Here is a 14,895-nt window from a genome sequence, read left to right as displayed (position 1 = left end):
GCACGTACACATGGCATTGCTGAGTTGCTGCTTTGCATCCGGTGACTGAATTTTGAGCAAGACGGTAAATAAGAATTGAAAGTGGACAGGATATTTTTGAGCCTCCTCTCGGGAGAAGGCAAGAAAATGTGTACGGTCGTCTTGCCTGCGCTATTCTTATTCCAGCTTTACTGCTGTTCCAATTTCGTGGAATGTTTTCCGGGATTGCATTCGGGCACCTGGGCTCTGCTTTCAGAAAAAAAAAAGCCCACAATTGTCAAGAAAATAACAATAATAACTGCCTGAAATATTTTCTACTGGAAACGTTCAGGAAGTGGAAAAAAATCTTTTCGAGGCGGGAGGCCGGGAGTTTGTTTAAATTTTCGGTATATCGAAATCTTTTCTTTGAAATACGAATCGTAACTCCATGGATAGGCACGTGGAGCGTCTTGGATCAAGGGGATTTTGATTTTTAAACAAGTATACAGAAGGCTCGGAGCCCAAGCGTAACTATATTACAGTATTTGTCAACGCAAACGCACCTTAAGCTTCCAATTTCACAGAAGCTAGCATATTCTACTGTCTATATACGAATCGTTTACACCAGTAAACGTTCTTTACAGGCTTTGAAGAGATATTCAGGTGCTGGAATTGAGAAGTGATGTTTTCAATATTTTTGCTTCCTTCATCCAACACGTTTTTTTTTAGAATAAAAGCTAATCCTACATAACTACAGTGTTCCCACTGCAAAAAATTAAGTCCGCTGAGCCCTAAAGAAAAATGTTAAACAAGTGCTGCGGGCTTCCAAATGTTTTTTTTTATTTATTTGAGGATGTGTGTGTCAATTTCCATTCTACATCCTACTGTTTTTAATAAGAAGGAACTTTTCGACGTGTCTTACGTTCTCCGTCAACAAAAGCCACATAAGGCGTTCGCGAAATTTTAGCCGTGTTCAGCCTTCGTACATGTCGAATATCATCTACACCATTATTGCAATTCGCGCACAAAACAGATTATGTTGAGCTGGACAAAAATGAATGTTTCATAAGTCACCGGAAAAGTCAATTCTATGTGACTCTGAATGCACTCTGCTCGCGAGGTTCGGCGATGCCCCTTCAACAGTACCACTCACCATTTCCCTGATTCGCTGCTCCTCTTGCTTCTTCTTGAACTCCATCAACTTGGCCTCCTGCTCTGCTCGTTGTGCTTTTCTTTTGGCCTGCGAGCGGAAAGAAGGGTGATAAAGCGGTTGACGTAGACTCGACCGAATAACAGGTGTTTTTCTTTCTCCATTCATGCGGTTAACCAACGACCTCACCGGAAACCAACTTGAAGAGCGACTCACACGACTTCCCAGAACATTTTGGGGATCGTCGTTATTGATTTGTAGGAAGTAGGCATGTCGGCAAAAAAGAAAACAAAAAAATTGGCAGTGGCATAGCTCGGCTATGCCAGGATATACGTAGCGTGAGCAAAGGTTCAGCTGGTTATTCTTACCTTTCCTGGTTGTCTAGGATTAGCGTGATTATCATGCTTACTGCTGCTTCAATGACACACACACGGTATGCGCATTATGTGACACACGTATATTTATCAAGCGGCTCCGGCGCAGCTCCACCAATCACCCAACAGCTAAGCTGGTTCCAAAGAAGCGCGCCGGTGTTGCTGCGACGCACGAGACATCGGTTCCACACCCGGCCACCCCTCGCATGATTATCAAGTAAACCGGGCCACCACGTGCGGAACGGAGGTCGGCGAAGACGCTGGGCGCGTGGGCTGCGTGAGAGACGCCGGGCAGCGAGCAACGTTCTGTGCGCCGTGTGAGGTCACTGCTCCTCTCGCATGCGCAGTACAGTTCACCAGGAGCGTCGCGAAACTGCTCAACCTCGGCCAGTGTAGCTCACGCTAAAAAACAACGGCTTTTGAAATCACTCAAAGTGCACGCCTCAATAATAGACAATAACTTCTTGACCGCGTTTGTGCGTACTTGATGCACCGACATAACGTGTTGCGTTACTGGAAAGATTCTGCGGCTGCTTTTACCTGCCTGGCAACGTTAGGGTGACCGAGATTACCTATGGCCTTCATCCCAGAGGTGAAAGCGAATGGAAAAACAGGAACAGTTAAGACGTCACCGAGACTGCTTGGCTGCCCTGTTCTAGAAGAAGGGGTAGAGTAGGTGAAAGGGAGTGCTTCTAAGAAGGAGAAAATGGGAGCGAAGATACGCCCGCACTCAGTCTTCCTGACAGGCGCCTCAAACATTCCCGTAGGCCGGCTGTGTCCAGGAAAGGAACTAGAGCTTTGGTCGCCTTCTCTGAGACCGATGGGGCTTTGTCTTCGATTCCCAGTGGGGTGGAGTTAGGCATGTCCTGATGGTCTTGCCTCATCGGCGTCAATTAACGGCCCAATTCATCACGGTAAACGCCCACGAACGCTTCCGGTAAGTACTGTGCGATGCCCGGCGGCTTCACGCAATCCCGCTATAAACCAGTACCCAACGAGAGAGCGCACTGGTTTAGCTCTCAATTACTTGCACCTCGCCTCATGCAACGAAAACGAAAATCTCCCTGCTTTGTTTTTTACTTGCTGTCTTGCCCCTTCTCTCAGCGCTCGTTGTGTGGAAGTTTCATTAACGTCAAACGTAACAATCACCTATAATTTATTTCTGACGCTTCAGCACTACTTCTCTGGACTTTTTTTCGTTCTTGACTAAGTCCGAATCGAATACGTCGCAGCGAATGCATCCTTCGCGTTGTTGTACGTAAATCTGCTACTCCTTTCTCACCGCGCCCTATCAGCACGGCCGCATTCGAGTCCCTTGTAGGTCTTTGGACAAGGCATCATTCGACACACAATTGCAGCACTCTTTTTTTCCTCACGCTTTGGTTGGAGTAATATGCATCCTCTTTTGATACATTCCAAGTAAAAGTAGAATGTGAATCAATGCCGCCTAAGTTGCGGTTTTAACGACGCATCTATCTTTGTGGTTTTTACTGCCTACCTAAACCCGCCGACTACAAGTTTCGCCCTAATGGTGGAAGACGAAACCAATCAGGGTTGGAAACCCAAGACGTGAGCTTTCTAAGCGAGGAAACTGAGATGCACATAGTTTAATGAGGCGATCCGCTCATCTACAAATATCGGGGTCCTGAATCTCACTGTAGCGCGGCTTGTGCCGGGGAAAGTAGATCACGTGTCGCGATTTAAACAAGCTTTCGGTGGCGCCAATGTGGTCGTCACAAATGCGCAATTACATGACCAAAGAACCAAATGGGTGGAGAATGAAGTGCACAGGCATGGGCAGGTACACATGTAAGTCGTTCTACCTATGTACTCGGAAGCGACATGTCCTCAGTATGTAAAGTGTTTACATTCCACTATTATTGCCTTTCCTGTTACTGAGCACTCGAGCGTAGGCATTTATAGCCAATCAATTCGACGAACTATGGCTGTACGATACGAACACTGCGGGGGTCGCATACTTTAGCAGAAAGTATACTTCAATTTAAAAGTCTTTCGATATTTCTGTGCATCTATTTAGGCTACGTGAATACGTTTCTAGCGGTCTTGTTTCTATTACCGTTTGGTGTAACGGGATATGCTTTTTGCCAATCTTAACTCGCCTATTGATGAAAAAAATCAGTCATTTGCTCACTCTGCGTACTGAACCCTCTCCAAACAAGAATCGAAATAAAAAAACGACAGAGATTATTTTATTACCAATTGTACGTTCACAAGTTATCCGTTTTTCCATTCACTAGAAATTTTCGTTGCTTCGACGGCTCTTCGGGAAGACGGTGCCAACTTGTAGCAGGCATTGGTGCGTCATTTCATAGCATTTGTTTTCTTTACGTCAGCGCGTACTCTGATAACTGCCGCACAGTAAAAATTCACAGCACTTCGGAAATACCAAGCGCGGTAGGTATCGAGTACTTCTCTTCAAAGGATGCAAGGCGGGCTGCAGGGGGAGCTGGGCTCGCAATGCCCTCTTCTTGCCTTAGGTCTATAAACATTTTCATTTGGCTTTATTTTCGCCCCTAAGACTTTATTTAAAAGTGAACTAAATCGCAATAAGTGTTTTTGTCCAAGTCCTCTGATTTCTGGAGTAGATATAAGTTCTTGTAAGAAAAGCATCCTTTTCTTGAATGAGGTACCTGATGCACAGTTTTCAAGACACTCCCTCAAATTATTCTGACAATCTATGGCCTGCAAAGTACGTATCATCTGTACATCATCAGGGTACCTCTTGGCATTTCGACAACGAACTACCTGTCGCGGCCTGCTCAGCTCCACGTACGAGATACAGGAAAGCGAGCGAACGAGTCAGTGCACTGTTCGCCATGACAGGGCAAGCGACTGACTCTGGAACAAGCCTTAACTCTCCATTTTTCCCACAAGTGATGAAATGCCTTCATCGGGCAGTGCAGTAGTTCCTGTAAGAAATGTTAAAGTGAACCTGCAACACTTTCTTTCAACTTCTTTTTGAAATCCTAAATGCTTGCAGAAGGTAGTCACCCAACACACCCAGTACTTAGATTAGGGGGTCGCAAAGTACCTCAGCCAAAAAAACTGCTCTATGTTCATCAGATAACTTGGAAACTCGTTCAAAAGATTTTTCTCTTTCCCGGTCTAGACTTTCTTCGACGGCCAGAATCACGTCACTGAGGCCATGTAGCGGCTGTTGGCCGGTTTTCCTTCAGTTGCTGCAATGAACGCTTTTCGATAGCAACTTTAAAAATAAAGCCACAAAAATAAAGCTGAAACGGAAGACTTACTGGTGCGACGAGAAAATCACGCAGTGCCGCTCCGTGCGGGTGATAACTGTAGCCTTCGCAGTGCTTCCAGACGCGAATTAAAGAGTGAAAGCGGTTATCGAAAGTGTTGAAGGGTCCCTTTAACTCCTAACGCGCCGCTTTCCGGAGGCGGGTTGAATGCGCCGAAACAGGGAAAAAGATGATGCGGGGCGCGCGATACCTGTCGTTCTTTGAGTTTCCGCAGTTCATCCTCTTCCTTGGCGCGCTGTTTCTTGCGCTGCTCCAGGTACTCCGTCCACATTTCTTCCTCCTCCTCCTTCTTCTTGCGGAGTTTCTCCTGTGGACACATTGCGGCACAAGCAAACAGGGAAGTTAGCCTCGAAACACGCTTTTAAGGGTTGCCTGGGAGTCCCAACTTTGGACTTAAGGGGTTCAACACGGTAGAGGAACGTTTGAGAACGAAGTAAGTACCCGTCACCTAAAAGACAACATAAATATAAAAAGGCTCCATAATTATCTCAGCAATGCCGCGACATCTCATTAAAAAAATACTTGCGGCTGAGTGGTTGGAAAGGAAAATGCTAATTCTCACGTTCGGGCTATACATAGTGTTTTACGTAACTTAAACCAAATCATTGCACTCGAACAGCGGTATTTCTCAGCGACAAAGCATAATATTAATATGTATCAGGAACTACATGCCCCACGCTTTTTATTATTTCTATTAGCTGCGAACTTATTTAAAATAAAATATTTATGTTAGAAAGGGTGCACACACCATCAAATGCTCAGTTGTGTTGACCTGCAAAGCGTAAGAAAATACTAGTGCAGGGATTTCTAAAAACATTTTGTTGTTACTGATTTTTTTTTTTCACTGTTTTAATGACAACCAGCTAAATTCAAACTACCGGCTTGGGAAGCAAAAAATTAAGCCTCGCATGGCTCAGCACGCCTTCGTACTGGACATTGCTTGGCCGTGTCCCATATTTTTTCTATATTTGGGCATTTTTATATGTCCTAACTTTTACAAAAACTTTGGTGCTTGTCATGATAAAGGCGGCTCTGTAACTTCATAATAAAAATTTGCTGTTGACTCACGAGTAATAATTTAATTATTTTAGTTCAAACCACACTTCATTTAACTGAAATGTACGAATATAGTGTGTGTTGCACAAGCCACTCCGGATATTATTCAGATACCTTGGTGGCAGAAAGTGTGAGGTGTCAAAATTCCCCCTAAGGCCAATATGCGTCATACAATCTGTGTACATCATGAACATCGAGCTGATTCCTACTCGTAATTTTTGCGCAATTTCCAAGAAATGTTTTCGAAAAGCAAGAGCCATGGCTACGGCTGAACACTTACTCCTCCAGTTTTCACCAAATCCATCGCTCTGAGGGCGCTCAGCATTTCTCGGAAATTGAAACGCCGCGTAAACAGACTGGCGCGGCCTACGCGCGGCCTACGATATTCCTACACCAATCACCTGTTTCCTGAGGCGGAAGCTTTCGCAGCCACTTTTGCGGACCGACGCAATTAGCTGTCAGGCTAGCACGCCGAAGATAGGAGCACTGGGAGGGGACCATAATTAAAAAAGGCAAAAGCAGCAACTAACTTTACTAGCCAGTGTTATGAGAAAAGAAAAGTCACTCTGAAAAGCAGCGACGGTGAGTTGTCCCAGACAGAAAACATTATGGCGGGGTTTCTCCGCAGTTGAGACGCCTCAGAGGCTCACCTCGGTAGGTTTCATAAATTTACTATTTAGGAGCATGTCACTCTGGAAAGCTAAAACACACAAAATACACTCTTAATTAGACTTCGCCCTTTGATATTATTTCTCTTAAATTATGAAAACACTGCTTCTCTTCCGTGAGGCACCCTTAAGCCGGCGCGGAAGGTTTTCGTCCTGGTAACCCTACTTCTCACAACTGCCTTTGTACATGACACGATGAAGAACTTCATGCATACCAGCAATCTCACAGTGCGAAATCGCTTAATGAATGTCGGCTGTCACTTGCGTTGGGGTCCAAGAACGCTAATTTTACAATATCTCCAGAGCAAAATCCTTATTCTGTTACTCAAGCTCGAGAAACCGAGACAAGCACAATGATATCACGCTAGACAAATTAGCTAACGTAGACTATCCCGTTACTACACAGCACAAAGCTTACCTCCATCAGCATCTCAGCCTCCGTCATCTTGGTTGTTTAGGTGGTACTTCTGGAAAGAAAAATACCAAGAATATATCGTACATTTGAAGCATGACGCCAGGAAAAAACCTTTGTTGTACTGACAACGTACAACAATAAAAGTGTGCTATATGTACCAAGATCTGTGTTGTTGGGAGAGTGTAATAAAAATATACAAAGTAGTACCTCGTTCGTCTAATTTTATATAGAAATATCTATGTGCGGACGTTAAACAAAGCAAATGCAAATTTTACCGAAATGGAACCCAGAAACGAAAATTCGGAGGCATTCTGACCTCTCTCTTGACGCGGCTTCTTTACTATGACATTCTGATTACCAAATAACCGTGAGCACCTCGATTGTTGCGACGCATACAGGCATATGAAAACTTACAGTGTCCGAAAGTAGGATATCCTTACCCAGCCATAAACAGAAAACAACTTTCTGAAACTCTAGAATTCTACAAAATATACTTGGAAACGAATTTGGGTACATTCTTAGAAATAATCTGTTCGCTACGTTATTTCTCTTGGATTTCAAGTATCTGCCTTATTTTGTAAAAATGTAGAGAGAGAATATATCAGGTTGTTTTCCTCAAGGAACGGCTCCTCAAATTCTTAATAAGCTGTAGGATCACTGATCCTTCGGTTTGTTTGAATTTTATTGTGTAATAGAAGTGGCTGTATACCTGCATTTAATTTATTTCAAATGGGAACTGCAAAGCAAGAAACTTGCAATTTCAAAAATGATATGTGTGAACAAATGCCCTTGAGCCACTGAGGCCACTGTTTTCTTTTACTTTTTGTGTAAAATAGAATCTTTTTCCAGGCTTGGTTCATAAAATATTTCCTGCGAGCTCCAATACAAAGGTTAAGTAGAAAGGAGAGAGACGATTAGTGCCGTTGCGTTGGATAATATTGCTGCGACATGTTGGGCTTAGCCAAATCAGGCTACCCATAAAGTGAAGGAAGGTTGGCTTCTTTGCACAACGATAGTGACGCACAGGCAGTGCACGCTTTACAGGGGTTGCTGGCTCTGAATTTTATATAAATAAAGATTTTTCCCTCACTCACTCACTCACTCACTCACTCACTCACTCACTCACTCACTCACTTCCTCACTCACTTACTCACTCACTCACTCACTCACTCACTCACTCACTCACTCACTCACTCACTCACTCACTCACTCACTCACTCACTCACTCACTCACTCACTCACTCACTCACTCACTCACTCACTGTGCTTATTCTGCGCAGCTTCATGTAACGACACTTTACACCTTACTCGTTTCGTTTTTTTTTCACAAGAACGAGGACACGATAGACTGAGGAGCGCGAAAATTTGGGAGTAAAACATTGAATCAGCTATCACTCGCTGGAGGTCTTTGGGAGAGTATGTCGTCCTGCCGTGGACACAACCTGGCTGATAATATATATAAATATATATGTAAGTGATTCTACCCATCCCGGCAGCACTCTAGACCTGGGGGAAATGTAAAACTCAGTTACATCTGTAAATTCTTGAGAATGTCGACGGCGGTCACATTCTGCGGGTAATTCAGTATCTTACGTTCTTTTTTTTTCACTTACACATTAGCACTTGGAAAGTACCGCAAAAGCACGCGATTCCAGTGACCAGCTTGTGTACTTGCAGTGCACGCGCGCGTGCGTACGCGAGTGCGTGTAAGAGCGTGCTCATAATCCGCATGGAAGTATGAACGCCGACAGCTATTCTTTTCTTTCCAAAGTAACATGCTACATTCTTACTTTATTTCTTACGCGGTTCCTGCACAACAGGTTGTAGTACGTACGTACGTACGTACTATGTTGATCACAGTTACGGTGAACACGGGAGCGCGTGTCATTCGGTGCGCGGGAGCCGCCTGTCGGCGTTCCGGGTAACTCCGCACGCATGCGCAGTTCGCTTGCAACGAGGCTATGTGATGCGCGGGCGAAGTTACCCGGAACGCGCACAGGCGGCTCCCGCGCACGGAATGACACGCGCTCCCATGTTCACCCTAACTGTGATCAAGATAGTACATATGGGAGGGAAATGCCCATGTCTCACTCATCGTAGATTGCTTGAAAATGGAGCGCATGATATTGCTGGTTTTGGCCCTTCCTCCCCAATAGGAGGCATTCCGAAGAGACTACTGCGCGTTTAGCAAAAAAAAAAAAATAGATACACGTTCGTGCAGTTGTGTTTCCAAGTTTGTTAGCGTAATTTATCATAGTAAGGACGTAACGCGGACGTGAATGTTTCGTTTCTTCGGTGTAGACATTATCCTCCTAGTAGCAATAGCAACTACCGGATTTGTAATATGTTAGCATATTACTCAATAAAGCACGGACGAAGTTACGAAGACATGATGCCCTCTGACTGATTTCCATAATCAGTTATAACCTAAAAGCTACAAAACTCTTAATAATAAAATTATAGGCTTGAGCCTCGATCATACCAATAATGAAAATTACGTGGCGAGTGCCAGATCCATGCCATCAACGTTTAAGTTTCTGCAACCAAAATTTACAATGGCCAATCCCAATTTCTAGTTTCATATAAAATCCTCAAAGATGGTAGCGCCGAACTGAAGTGTTACGATTATATGCACCTATGACTTTGAGAAACATGCACATTAGTATGCTTGAGCACAGAGAGTGTCTTGATTGCTTCATGTTTGCCTACCAAAGAACAACTTGTATGAGTATGTTTTCGACGCTCTAAAACAAACTCACTGTTCAATTCGGGCGGAGATAAAAAAACAGATTTCACGTTTTCCTGATTATCGCATTGAATCGGTGAGTGGTCAAACTCTGACTTCCGAAACAAAGGGGGTGGGAAAAGGGTGATGGTTTACGAGTCACACTTCCTCGCAAAGGTCGCTAGCTCGAAGCGATAACAAAGCACCCACCAAACCGCGGACGAAAGCCTCAGCTAAAATATTCAGCAGTGATAAATACAAACAAAAATAAAATTATGAGGTCGCAACAACAGCGCTCCCCACGACCCTTCCCAGCGTCATAAACATTTTTGACACCGTGGCATCGTTCGATCGTTCGATCATAATACACTTTATAGTCCTATCAAGAGCGAAAACAAGCAGGCTGGTCAAAAGCCGAGGGAAGGCGACTGAGGAATCTAGAGCATTATCCCATCCCGTCGGGAGGAGGACAACAGCGCGAGGCCGCAGAGCGCAGGAAGCCGCAACGAGACACCGAGTCCATAAAGGGTGTTCCCGTCCGGGACGTCCCAGTAGCGCGCAGGGGGCTATTCTGGGCCCGTGCCCTCGTCGCTGGCGTGCTCGGGCGCCGCCGGGCCGCCTGAGCGCCGCCGACTGACTGGATCGCCCAAGTTCCTTCGCGTGGCCCGCTTTTCGGGTGCAAGTCCCGCCGGCGTGGGTCGATGCCGACTGAAGACATATCCAAGGGCGCTGATGCCTGACGTCACGGTTGGCCTATACGTCGACGCATTTCTTCATCTTTGCTTTGTGAAGCTGATTTTTTTTTTATCCCACTGCTCACTTTTCTTGGCGCTGGAACAAGAATGAGTCTAACGCACTCTGTAATGTGCAAGTCGTGGAATTAGGGTCTGTCGGCTGCGCTTTTTTTTACCTTTCTCTTTTCTTGCATAGCAGTTTGTTTCATTTGCAGCTTTATGCGAATAGGGACGCTTAACTTTTCTCCAGCAACAATGGGAGTGTCTTTTGTAGCCATACGTGTTTATCCCCCGCTTTGGAACCGTGGTTTTGTAAATTTTTTTCCTTCCACCTTTTTTTTTTCAAACACCCAACTGCTGTCATCGGCGTGTTCAACCACAATCGATGCTTCCTTTTTTTATTTTTTTTTTCTCACCCGAGACTTCAGGCATGATTCTTTCCCGTAAAGAGCTACATTTGATGAACGGAGAACAAGAAAAATATTCAAAAGTTCGCAGTTTTTTCTCCGTATTATCAAGTTGTTGAAGGCCTGCCTTACCGAATGACCTTCGCCACTCTATACTTTACCACTCCGTGGTCTCATCAACGCATTATCGCGAACTTACTTTTAAACGTTATTTTTAATTTTATATCCATATTCGCTGCAGCGGCTGCCGAGAAGGCAATAAAAATATTTCTAATGCCATATAAATATTAAGTGACGTATTTTTCTCACATTAACAAGAACGCTATCATTTCAAATCACCGTAACGTACACAGAACAACAGACTAATACCACTGGTCTGTAGCCATTTTATAAGCGTCCTCCAGATAGTCAAATCAGGCCTGATTTGGCTTCCCATTCTATGCCCGCCAGTAATTATTTGTTACAAGATTTTTCTTTTTTTTTACTGTTGTTGTTAAGAGCCATGCAGGCAGGCGTCTTATTCATCATTTTTAAAAGCCTTTTGTTAGCGTACTATAACGGGTCGAGATAGAATTATTGGAAAGACGTATTCCTTGTTTCGTACGTTTTGTCCGGTGTTTAGAATTACAACTTTTAGTGCGTTGAACGTTAAATACTACCGAACATGTTTTGAGCTCCTTTAAAACGAAACAGACGAAACAAAGAGCACCAAGTTCCCCAATGAAGCTCAGCGCCCTGACGCACAATTTGATTCTTGGCGAGTACATCCATTCAAATTTGTAAGAGAATACGTAGAGGAGTCAACAACAGAATTGAAGGGCGCAAAAACTGGAAACTACGCCAGATCGCCCCAGTGCCTGTAATGTTGTAGCGAGCAACCAACAATGGGTAGTGAAATTACTGGTATTCAGTACATTACTCATAAAAAGGCAACGTTAAATGATATCAATTTATGACTTTTCTTTTACTATAACTAATTATTTCTGAAACAGACATCTGGTTCACATGTGTCAGTAGCTTCTACGTGAAGGTCTGAGCGTCGACGCGAAGTTCTGTAAAACAAAATCGGCTCTTAACAGCTATCGACACGTTTATGCGAACTGATCAATGCACAGCGACAACAAAAAGCCATGAGCACCGGCAAAAGTGGCCTTTCCTTTTTGCTAACAATTTTTCCCCTTCAAATACAAAAGTGTTATCTTTCGTTGCCCCCGTGCAGCAGAGAGGATCTGAGCAGAACAATCTATTAAAAGAACAGAGAATGACCGCCGCACGAAACTATTTCTTACGCTTGTCAATCAAAGCAGAGTGAACAAGCGGTTGACAGCTGGCGTTGCCCGTCAACTAAATACGATACATTTTATCCATTCGGAAAAACAAAAAACAGTCGGAAGCATTTGTCGAGGTCATACGCTTTTTGTAGCTTCTCCAGTGGGAGCCCTTGAAACAATTCCGTTGTGTCGCTGACATGTGTCACCGATATGTCGCCGACATATGCCCGAAACATCTCTTAACTTCTGTTAAAAGTTCAAGTTCGCTGATTCGTGGTGAACAAATCTCCAGTTTTGCGGTTTGTTGTACGTTACAAACTCGACCTAATAAAAAAAAACAAGCTTGCACGAAATCTGCGGTAATGGGAGATGGGACAAAAGTCACTTGGTGATGGTAATAAGCTGCGCCTAAAAAAAGTCACCGGGTGCATTTGTTGAAAGCGCATTTCCCTCTTGCCCACTTTCTGCAGCTGGAGAGGGGAGGGGGAGTGTTGCGACAGAACACACAAAATTCAATATATATTGGCTGCCATTGGTCTATTCATCCTTTGGACATGTTAATTGTTTACTAATACATATGAGGAGAAGAAAGTTTTGCTTTTAGGTAAGTAATTTTCTAAATTACACAAGAAACGAACAGAAACGTTGGTAAATGAGAATTAATTCTATTTTATTCTCAAGGCTTTCTGGGTTCCTTTTTCCGGAACCGAACTCTTGGACATTTTTTTATTATGCCACAATGGCTATTTCTTACACGATCATCGAAACATTTATCAAGGACTTGCTCTTGCCAAACGTTCTTTTTTGAAGTTCGGCGCTTTTGTAAATTATGGTCAATGTGTTCTACTCCGAAATTACTGTTGCGGCTTGTAAGTACTTGATTTTTGGACCGGCAACCAAAAATATCTACGCTGCTTTAGCAATGTTTTTTTTCTATACCAAGACCGATTGTAAAGTACTAAATCTGGCCTAAAACAAACTTGTTTTCGTGTTTGTGACGTACTGAATCTACCCTGATAAGAAACTGGAATAAATCAAGCATATCCTGTCACTTCTCGCTCTGAATATACAAAAGTTGACGTCCGTTGTGCAGCATTATTGAAAATAACCATAAAGCATGTTGAGACCAACTTGGGTCGGTTTTTCTGCGCGCTCATTGCGTTTTTTGTAAAGAAAACTGAAAGTTTGTACAGGATAATTGTTCCGTTGAACTACGCCCATAATCTGCTACAAAACTTCACATAAATCTGGTCAAATAAATTCTGATAACATGGTAAAACTTACAAACGTCAGTGAGCTTATAGTCAACCCATTCGCATTTGACATGATGCTTTAGCAATAATGACCGACCGCACGTAATTTTTTAAGACTTCTACGTGCAACTGCTGGTGGGCGTCCAAGAGTATAGAGCATATTTTAAAGCTTAAACAAATTGCTCGCCTCTATAACGTTGTCTTCAATACGGTGGCGCTTTGTGTTTTTCAAACTAAGGAACAGCGGCGCTGGTGAGCTTAACGAGCAGTGTAAAGTCGTGCCCGTACAAACCAGGTGCGAAGCTTAGTCGAGACTTCCCCAGAGAGTTTAGCATAGCCCACACAAAGCATGACTGTAAAAAAAAAAATCTGTGGAAGCAAACCAGCAATACAAGGGACAGAAAAGGTCATCGCAAATTACTGCTTTGATTTTTTGTTTTCCTAGGCATAAATTAACGTTGCGACCAGTATTTGGTGATAATCCTTGGTAATTCCTTGATTCGATTGCTCTGAGACGATTACTCTAAGGAGGATCTAGATGTGAACAGATTAGGCCTAACACCCATTGTTTTTGTGCATGCGCTATCTGATTGATGCTACAGTAAAGTTACTGTGGTATTTTTAGCCCGACAGTGTCATCTTACTTTGAGTGGGACCTTATTTGCCTTAACATGAGAACTCTGGCGCAGCTGACAGAGATTTCGGGCTGAGAATGCGTTTTTATTGTCGCCATCACTGTAGAGATAAAACAACCCCGTCGTGCTAAAACACCGATGCACCCTGTTCTTGGCCATCCACAAATATTCGCACAATCAATTGTATCATTACTTAAGGAGATCAACCTTTGAAACAAAGCTTTTTGTGCAGGGGGTTTCAATTGATCTTGAATTAGCGACATGGTTCAAGCGATCTTGAATTATAAAGTAGCCCATCGCCAGAGTATCCCCAACCCGTCAACTATAAAACTTGCAGCTACAAAAAAGCGTTCAGTGTAGCCGCACATATTTGGTCACGCTATTGCGTTTTTTGTGGTTGTTTTTCCTTGAATCAGAACCTAACGACGGGAAGCCGCCAGAAACTTTCCCCAACCGGACAAAGTTCAGGATGTGCTTCTACATGCTTCTGGTCTCCCTGGTGCCACAGCCCCCAAACTTCTTACTTTCTTCGAAATTTCGACTTAACATTTGTTAGTGCATGCGCAAAGGTCCGCAAAGCTTCCCAGACGGAAATTTTAAAGCGCGTACAAGCATGTACAAACGTGTAATCTTGACGAGGTCCTTGACCTAATGAACAATCCTTTAGATTAATCACCTCAACTCTGTACTGGCCCAACCATACAATGCTTTACACCAAGACTTTGCAAACAAAACAGAGCGGGTGCCAAAATTGTTGCTATTAACGGCACAGAACGACACCGAGGCATCGTCAGTGACACCACTACTCGGCTTGCCTCCCGGAGCACAACGATGCCTTCCTTCTCCTCCCCAACCCGATGGACGATGGTTCCGCCGCAAGCACTCCGCGGGATCAGGAGACGGGAAGAAGCAGCAGCATCAGCCACAAGACAAAGCGAGAAATCCTGTGCGTTTGCGAGCCTGTGTGC

The 14,895-nt window shown here is 43.9% G+C and overlaps 1 protein-coding gene across 3 annotated transcripts in view; it reads right to left on the bottom strand.

Annotated features, from left to right (window-relative positions):
- Nucleotides 1–14,895, bottom strand: part of Up (Troponin T, skeletal muscle) — a 34,720-nt gene that overhangs the window by 19,624 nt on the left and 201 nt on the right. For all 3 annotated transcript variants that reach the window (XM_077703747.1, XM_077703746.1, XM_077703745.1), the window contains exons 2-4: nt 6,906–6,954; nt 4,954–5,070; nt 1,112–1,198 (exon numbers count right to left, since the gene is read on the bottom strand). In XM_077703747.1, coding sequence (XP_077559873.1) covers nt 1,112–1,198; nt 4,954–5,070; nt 6,906–6,932 — 231 coding nt within the window. In that variant the 5' untranslated portion in view covers nt 6,933–6,954. The remainder of the gene's footprint in view (nt 1–1,111; nt 1,199–4,953; nt 5,071–6,905; nt 6,955–14,895) is intronic.

The sequence above is a fragment of the Haemaphysalis longicornis genome, unplaced genomic scaffold (genome assembly GCF_048455015.1).
Source record: "Haemaphysalis longicornis isolate Haplotype H1 unplaced genomic scaffold, Haemaphysalis longicornis Haplotype H1 scaffold_3, whole genome shotgun sequence".
Classification (NCBI taxonomy): Eukaryota; Metazoa; Arthropoda; class Arachnida; order Ixodida; family Ixodidae; genus Haemaphysalis; species Haemaphysalis longicornis.
Note: the sequence above shows the minus strand (reverse complement) of the source record. Positions and strands in the feature narration are given on the sequence as shown.